Genomic DNA, 9,738 nt, shown 5'->3' on the forward strand with positions numbered 1-9,738 from the left:
GTCATCGAAGTTGGAGAAGTCTTTACTGCAACCTATTCAATATCTTGTCCATTTGGGTGTTTTTCTTTTTCTACACTCACCTCAGTTGGGCCCACCTTTCTTCTCTTTGACTTCGTTTGATGGGTTTTCAGTTTGATTAAAGCACATGAAGTTATATCACTTTTGGGGATGTGATCTTCTATGGTAGCCTTTGCCTTACAGGTCAGGCCCTTTCATGGGCTTTTCACAACCATTGGAATTTCACAGGGATCCTTTGTCAGCTCTTATTACCCTTCCTCGTACCCTTGTAATCGATCGTCCTATGTGGTTAGATATGACTTGCATGTTGGCAGGTAACCTGCTTCTTCCTTTCATCTGGTTTTCCACATTTCATGGACACATTCCTTCAGGGATGGGCAACGTGGATTGGTCAACTGGAAGATTCGAGGTTTTTTGTCTGTAGCCAAGAGGTCTTATCTTATCAACATCCTGGAGCTTCTCACTGTGGATCATGTTTTGGTTCATTTTCTCCATCTGGCCAGAAATCATCTGGTAATGATCCATTCCAACTTTTCTTCAGTGGTTGCTTATCTCAACCACCAGGGTGGCACCTGTTCTCCATCCCTCTTTATTCATATGTTGGAACTTCTTTTTGGGCCTACACACACTATATTCTTATCATTGCATGTCATGTTCTGGGTGGTTTTTGCTCTTGTTGTGGATTTGATTCCTGTCCTGATAAAACTTATCCAATAGAATGGCCTTTCGATCCTTTTGTTTTCCAGTGGCTTTGACTTCACTGGGGTACTCCTCACCTTTACTATGTCCCTTAACCACAAATTGCCTTGGCTTTGGTCTCCAGTCTTTCGTCGTCTTGCTCTTGCTATCGATGTTTTCAACCAGGATTAGACCTACACATTTGTCTATCCTCCTGTTCTCTTTCTTCTCCTGGTGATTTCATTCATCCTTGACACTATGTGTTCAGTTCTTCTGATAGCTATTTCCTGGCCATCTCAGCTGTAGTTTCCACAGTCTCTCCACTCCAACTTCCTCCTCCATTACCTTTTCCTCTGTCTCCTTTGTTCTGAGTGTCTTCTCACCCAATTCTACATCTTACCTTTTCATTGGCATTTCATCTTCATTGTCCTTTGGAGGTATTTCTTCAATCAGACATGTGAACTACCCATGATACATTCATCTCTCACTATTTGCATCGGATCATGGTTTTTTTCCTCTACAGGTTAATGTCTTCCACCTCTAGCCATTGTAGAATATCAAAATTTGGTGAGACTTTGACTGGGTAAGTTTTTTCTCATTTTTTCCTTTTCAGGGGCCCTCTTCCCTTTTATTAATGTTCATTGTTTGGATCCTGCTCTGTGGTGAGTGGTGCCTTACCAGGTATTCTTTAACTGTTCAAATCCACAATGTCAAGCCACGTCGACTTGCATATTATAATTCCATGGCCATGCAACACACACTGCAGAGATGGGGTGTTCTACAAGATTGATTGTAGGTTTATCCTCATGATAGAATTGCTTCATAAGTTTGCCCATCCTTGTCATGCCTTGTATTAAGTAAATCGGTTTGGTCTGCTTTTAAAAATAGGGTTTCATGGTCACCCATTGAGCTGCCTCAGGTGTTGTTGTTCCTCCGTACTCTCCACTACATTTTACCCCCATTTTCTTTTAGTGGAGTTTGAGGGTCCTTACCACTTTCCAGTTCCAAGCCACTGGGGTGGTGGACTATGGAGGTTAATGAATGGGCTAATGAAATATGAACAAAATATAGAAATGATTCAGTTGAGAGTAGGGTGGAGGTGCTCTGCTGGTTATCTGCTGTGATATCCTCCAATATGAAACATAAAAACAAATGGGAATGAGACGTCAAAATTGCAGTTCACCCCTTTGACTAAGATCCATCATCCTACCCTCACATGGATGTCGGTTCCCAGTGGCCAGGTTTTAGAGTAGAACCAATCGGCATAAGTCCTCACACATGTATTACAGATGTCTGTATTTCTCCCTCATTTATACTCTATCAGTGTTGTGAGTCACAGTGGAAGTAATTGTATATTGTTACGGTTCTTTCCCTTCCACTATCCCTCGATGTTTATTATTCTGAGGATGTTAATGTGCTTAGGGTGGTTCCGATCAGTTTCCTGGATTGATCTATCAATTTATCATATTCACATGTGCCCCATTCATGAGTCAGAAGGTACAAGATTCCCTCCATTGTCATGAACTTGAGGTGAAGATGGTACGATCCTCTTTCCTACATCCACATGGATGTCAGTACCTGGTGGTCAGGTCTTGGATTGTAGTTCACTTACTGATGATATGATCTTCGTCTACCCCTGTGTGGATGTCGGTTCCCAGTGGCATGGGTTTTGGATGCAGTTGACTTGTCATGTATGATCTGTCATGCCCTAGCCACTCTACACCTAGGGGCACATCTTTTTCATTTTACCCACTTTTATAATTTCTGGGATTGAGTTCCATAAATATTGCTTGGTTTGGATCACTTTCTAGTCATAGTTCTCTCCCAGTTGGATGTGCTCCTCTGTTTTCCACCCATATATGCAACATCTTTTTATGATGGGAGAAGAGTATATGTGGTTCAGAAGTGGTGCGGTTCCCCAACTCAGATCTTAAAATATGACTGTCTCATCTTAAGGAGTGTCCTTCGGATGCTTCTTTCTTTCCCTCGCACCGGTCTCTCCACCTATTCAATGTGGGATTCTAGCTATTTATGTGAGAAGAGGTAACATACCGTATTGGAAGTTATAATTTTCCTACACTGAAAATGTATTTCCGATAAGTACTTATCTCCTATCACACTTACCACTCTTCCTCCACACTGAAAACATGCATCTTGAGAGTATGTCGCACTGTTATTAGTGGAGGCTTGACGCATGATGATTTGCATAAGACACACATTGGAATCAGTCATTTCTATTGAAGGGGAGATAGAAGGCTTGTGGCATGTATAAAAACGTTTTGCATATAGAGGGCAGCACTAAACAAGAATAGCTATTTATGTAAGAGGAGGCAAGTACCTATTGGAAATAAATTTTTAGTGGAGGAAGATTATAACTTTTAAAGAATCAGGTTGGTTCTGTAAAGTAAAGTTCTGTTCTGAATAATAGGTTTGTGATCCAAAGTCTAATGTTGGTTACTATCGAGTGTCACTTTCTTACTTGCTGTGGTTTGTTGGTGTATATTGACAAAAACTCGTGATGTCTAATCAAAAACACCTTAGCTAAGAAAAAAAAAAAGGTGGGACCAAAAAAGGATTGAGTGTGTGACTTAAAGGAATGAAATCAAAATTGGCAGCCGAACTGATAGCTACACTTACAGCATTGATATAATTTTACAACAAATATTCATTCAGTAGTTAGCTAGGCAGCAGATTTTGTTTTACCCACCATCATGCCCCAAGTTGAACAAAAAATGCAGCCTGGCTAACTATTGAATGAATGTTTGTTGTAAAATTCTTATGAGTGCTATAAGTGTAGCTATAGGTTTGGCTGCCAATGTTGATTTTATTTCTTTAAGTCACATGCTCAGTTTGTTGTTTTGGCTGCACCTTTTTTTTGCACACCTAAGGTGTTTTTGGTTAGATTATTATTAGCACTAGCTGTATTTATAATGAAAGTTTGAAATTAGTGGATATTTATATATAATAATAAAATGTGCTTTTAAGGAAAGTCTTTATGCTGGCTTGTGAAAATGAAAAATTGTTGATTTCTGACATACTAGAGCTTTGAATGGTTCAATTAGAATCTTTTTATTTTTTAATACTGCATTCAAGGTGCAGTAAAGAATGTGGTTAGAAATGTTTCTTATTTTAATATACATTGTAGTTGGCATCAAGATAAGAATTGTATCTTTCCAAATTTAGCTAAAGAATTCTATATGTAAATATGATAAAGTTTACTCTACAATCCTACCAGGGAAGGACAATATTAGAATTTTTTTTATTTTTCATAGTGGAGAAATGATTATGGTTTACAAAAAAAAAGCTTCCATTAATAATCTTAATATTAATCTTTTGATTAGAACTACCTATAATACTGAATTATTAGTGTTATGGAAATAAATATTGTTGAAAAGTTAGTCATAAACATTTTTTTTTCTGAATTAAGGAAACCTAAAGCATTTCATTGTCAAACAATATTAGATATCTCTTGTATATTGAAATAGAAAGAAAGTATATTGATTATGGATATGCCACACATAATAAGTGTTATATTTAAAAATTAAGACTTGAGAAGTTTGTGTACAAAGAGTGAAATAATATTTATATCAAAAGAAAGCATGCATGAAAAACAGCAAAAAAAGGGGCAATATTGATGTTTTTGTGCAAAGTTAAAAAAATTAAAGACTATAATAATGAAAAATGAAGAAGAATATTTTGAAATAATTAAAAATGATGAAAAACTTGCTGTAATTACACATTATAATTGAAAGGCTAAAAGTAAATATTCAAAGTTAAATTTTGAGGTAATGTTAAAAATTCACAGATGTATTGAAATGATGAAGAGACTATGTAACCTGTACATTCATAGGTCCTTTGGAAAAGGCTTTTGACAGTTTCTCCCAGAGTTGTATGAGTTTTCATAATAACTTTGATACAGTAGATAATGACAAGTAAGTACTCTTATTCTTTTTTATAATGTAGATAACAGAAGTTGCTGATATGGATAACATGCCTTGTGTGCTTGTTCTTAAACCCTTTTTGATGCACTTGTATCAAAACTTAGCATTGAAATTTGAACAAGCTCACTAAGTATGTTTTGCATGTCAACAACTACTGATAATTCTTTACTTGATAAGAATCTTTCGTAGACAGTGTCAAAATTCATCAGTGCTAATAGCATTAGATATGTACTTGTATTTGACACGTATATTAATTAACACTTTCCTTTTATATTACTTGTTGATACAAAAATTAGGGAGATGATTTCATATGGACCACTTATGGAAGTTTCAACTTAGTAGCTTGTATGTATTTTTACTTATGTACAGCTTAACTCTAAAAGAAAATTATCATTAAAATATCTTCTTCCTAATCGTTGTTGGGGACACTGACCATATTTGCTGTCATAATTAATTTTATTATGATTGTATTTCAGACAGAGTAATGAAAGACACTGAGGGAAAATTAATGACTTTTCCATAGACATACACACACATAGCATGAAAACTATCATCTGCTCTCTCTTACAAACAAAAAAGTGCTCCTTTTCTTATGTTTGTCTTGTAGTGTTTATTGTGCATGCCTTTAATAAAAAATATATTAGAAAGTGGTACACTTATCTTTCTAAACAAACAGCATCAAATTCTTAAGTGTAACTGACCAAGTTAAATTCAAAGTTCTGTGGTAGCAGAGTCATCACATGATTTAGTTTCACTGATCAGCAAGCAACTAGTATTGAATTGGTATGCATTGTAAGCTGTCACTGTTAATGTAGTGAAGAAAAAAGCCAAGAGCTGTAGACATTCCATGTAAGTTGCTGACCTCTAGTTGTAAGACATTTGTCATCTTAAAGACATAATTTATTTTTAAGTTTTGTTTTGTGTTTGCTGTAAGAAACTTATACTTCTCATTAGTGACCCATTTGGGCATAGATAGGTGATAGTGTTAAATTTTCATTGTATGTGACCATATTTTTTCATACATGTCAATCTGTCAATGGAATGGTGAGAATGGCACTTTCACATTTCAAAACTTTCAAACATTTAAAAATAAATTTGTATTTAGTGATATTCTTTCATTATTTAATAGTTATTAACTTTATAAAACTAAACTAGTAATACTTTGGTTGTAGCTCTAAGGTATGGAATGTATGAATAAGTTTTGATGCCTTCCGTTGTCTTTCAGCATAATTAATAATATTGTCTATTTAGCTAGTACATTGAAGTTGTATTTTGCATTGATGAACTATGTGTATGTGTGAAGTATGATTCAAATATGTTATATTTATTTATGTATGTTTATAATGCTGAGTGGGTTGAGTTGCTGACTGCTACTGATTTGGTCTTTTCGAAGATGAACTATTTTATACCATAATGATAGTTTTATTAGATACTCACACATGAAATACATTATCTGAAGTATCATGTTTTCATGTTTAAGGTTTATTACCTTATTTTACATTACAGACTTTTTCCAATGTTGTTACATCCACATCATCACTTATTCTTTACAAACTTTGTTGTTTGTGTAATGTTCATTTATCATGAACGATTGTGGTTCATAGTAGGGTTCACCCAAGAATTGTACAAAAGTCCTAATAGAACATAGGGACAAAGACCATCTTAAAAGCAGACTTGTTCATAAAACAATGTTCAAGATCCTCTATCTCAGTAGGTTAGGCTACTAAAATATTGATAAGAGAAAAAAGTTGATTTTCCAATTGTTAGACAAAATTCAAAATTAATCCATTTGTTCTTTATATTATTATTACTACTATTCATATTATTCGTTTTCACAAGCCTATAGAAAAATTGGCTATGAATATTATATTGAAACTTAGTAAAAAACTGCTGCATAGGTCATATGACTATTTTTATGTTGATTCTTGAAAAAGAAGAGGAGATTTTATCAGTTTTTTCATTTCTACAGGCCAAGTTTATTTTCAAAGTCATTCAAGCACCAAAGCCTACAGCAAAAATGGCTATGTATACTGCACTAAAATCTATTTACTGCTACTAAACAAACTCCTGCAAAGGCTGTAGACCTATTTTTAAGTTGATTTTTGAAAGTCGAGATTTCCACCCCAACATAAGCCCTTCGAAGCCATGTAAGCACTGTATACCAGTCAGAAATGGTTCATTTTATTAAGATAAACAATGTATATATTTATAACCATATCTCCAGCCGTATTATTGTCAAGGGTGAATACAAGCCAGGTTTGCTGACCCCCATCCCCACCCACCTCCATTGGATCTTTGAGGAGGGAAGAATGTAGTGAAATTTCATATTAAATTCAACAAAAATGAAAAAAGAAATAACAACAACATCTAGCAAACATTATAACAAATCTAAATAACCCATTTAACCCTTACCAGGGAAGTCCCGAAAATTCCTCATTAACGTTCAGAATCATTGCACCTCCCCATTTTCAAAATCCTGGATCTGCCACTGATTATTTATTATAGTTTTACAAGCCACTACAAAAAAACCAGCTACAAATATTTTACTGAAACCTGGACAATAGTAATGAATGCAGTATTGAGTATGTCATAGGGTAGTTTTAAAATTAATTCAAGTGCCTTCATTTTTCATCCTAAAGAAAATCTCTTAGTTCTTCACTTTCCACCATGGAAAAAAATGCATTGTTTTACTAATACACATTAATTGGAAAATAATTTGTACAACTTATAGTGCATTAATTTGAAACTGCACATTGAGGATTCATCATTTCTCAAGTTTGCTGATCTTCATTGTTTCTTGAGTTCGCTGTTCTTTATGTGGTTTTCTGTGACTATTTCAGTGAGTTTTCTAACAGTAGATTTTTCTACTCTTGTGAGTGGTGATTTTTCTACTGAGTTTCATACTTTGCTTGTTAAACGCGTGTTTACACGAAACCTCATTCACAAAAAACCACCTGACTCTGTAAATAATAGTTAGGTGCAAAAAGTCAATGCAGCAGTAAACTGTTGAAAAACATGTAACATTTAACTGAATTTAAAGTTTATTCTCCATAAATGGACATAAAAAAACTTAAAAAAAATAATTAAAATTTGTTCATTTAAAAAAGGAAATAGGGATCATCAAAAAGTACAGAAACAAGTTGAATCAATATGCAAAGATTATATTTTCAAACCTACAACTAGAGATTCTAAAAAAAGTAAACAAACTAAGCTGGAAATAGTGTCTACATTATTTTCTCAAGTTACAAATCCCTATTTTGACTCCACTAAAATTAACAGCTTTTAATTATCTTGTTATATATTCTCTGTTGAGTATATTTTCAGTATTTCACTTACAACATTTGATGTTTTCACACTTTCTTTCATTAATTTTAATTCATCTTGTGTTCACTTACATTTTTTAAAGTATTATTATTCTTTTCACTGCTTGTCACAAATTTCGTATGAAAGAAAACAATGTCTCCCTTTATTCTTTCTCTGCTGTTCTCTTCTCTGTTGCTCAGTTTTGGTTGATGTAAAATCATAGTTGTAACAAGCAGGAAACATTTTTATTGTAGTAGAAAATGCTTTGTTTGCTTATAATGATCTTCTTGATGGAGACTTTTTTTGATAAATATGTTTGTCAGATGTGAAGGGACTTGGATAGAACATATTCTTCTGCTTAGACTTTATTTTATGTAGAATGTAGTCTGAGGGTCCTGTGAAATACTTGATTTTTTTCTTTGTTGTTGTTGTTCATGTTGTCTTACCCTAGTTCTTTTGTTTTGTTTTGAACTAATTATCTGTATTGTTATCTTACATTGTCAGTCATTTACCATTTTTTTTATTTGTTTGTTTGGGGGACATACTTGCTCATGATACTTTGTCATATGCACGATTAACGAGCTTATAAAGTTTCTCATCTAGAATGGTTCTTGTTATCTGTATGATCTTTTATGCTTTTTCTGACAATCTGTGAATTATCATGAAGCTTCTGACAAGCTTTCTGTTTCCCATCCTCTCTGATACTTTCTTTCCCTGTAACTATATTCCTCAGTATAGTTGTTATCTGTCTTTACTGTATGACCTCCTCTCCCATATAGAAGCTTGGTTGTTGAGCCATGGCAGTGCCAAACTTCCTTTTCTGTCATAATTTATACAAAACTCTAAAGATCTTTTATGTGTTTTTGTACAAATACCTTGTCATATACCTTGTTTGTTCTTCAGTTTACTGCTATAATATACTGTTCATTATCATTCTCTAACCATTAGATTGTTTATTCCCATATTTTGTTGTATTAATGAAGAGAAGCATTTTTGACTGTGTGACAAATGTCTTAGAGAGAAAATCATTATTTTATTCTTTCACATGATCTGTTTCAATTTCTGGGCTGATACATCTCTTTTGTCCTGATTTCTAAAAGTTTGATCTTTCTATCAGTACAACTCTCCATTAATGTTTCATTCAATTTTTTTTCTCTTTGTTGCTCAGATGAACTTTCAAAAGAATGTTCTGAAATGAATACCCACCTACACACAGAATGGCTATTTTCCTCAGCTCTTCCATGCTTTCTGCCAGAGATTTGAAAGTTATCGGCCTTGTGAAAATTCCCACCTAATCTCACTTGAAACCACAGGAATTTACACTAGTGCATGACAATGTCATCATGCAACAAAACCTTCTGCCAATAGGAGTGTGACACACCTCCATATGCAATTATTCTCCCTACATGAAACTTTATTCTTCTCCTCAGCACTGTATTTACCAGAGATGTTTACATTTCTCATCTATGTCCAATTTAATGAGATTTGCATCATTAATAATAATTTCATTTTCTTACATTTTTACTTCAAAAGCTTTAATATTTTATCATGACTTCTCAAATGATGGTGATTTATAATCAGTCCTGAGTGTGGGACATTGTTCACACATAGGCCTCATTTTTCTGTGGCTTTTGGAGGCCAATTAACTGTCAGGGTCATAGCAGCCATTGTTCAATATGTTGTGAATTATCACATGTTTAACGGGCCTTCTAATCACGTTCTGTCAACTGCATTTCCATCTCCTGCTTTAGGTAGTACTTTATCATTCCTTAAACAACCTTAACCTTTCCATCTCTTA

At 34.1% G+C, this 9,738-nt stretch overlaps 1 protein-coding gene across 1 annotated transcript in view; it reads left to right on the forward strand.

The window, feature by feature from the left end:
• The window catches only part of LOC106471376 (N-acetylated-alpha-linked acidic dipeptidase 2-like), a gene marked incomplete at its 5' end in the record, with an annotated part of 65,245 nt that overhangs the window by 36,443 nt on the left and 19,064 nt on the right, over window positions 1–9,738 (forward strand). Inside the window, one exon of the mRNA XM_013931973.2 lies at window positions 4,547–4,628. Within this exon, the coding sequence (XP_013787427.1) occupies window positions 4,547–4,628 (82 nt within the window). The remainder of the gene's footprint in view (window positions 1–4,546; window positions 4,629–9,738) is intronic.

The sequence above is a fragment of the Limulus polyphemus genome, unplaced genomic scaffold (genome assembly GCF_000517525.1).
Source record: "Limulus polyphemus unplaced genomic scaffold, Limulus_polyphemus-2.1.2 Scaffold4580, whole genome shotgun sequence".
Classification (NCBI taxonomy): domain Eukaryota; kingdom Metazoa; phylum Arthropoda; class Merostomata; order Xiphosura; family Limulidae; genus Limulus; species Limulus polyphemus.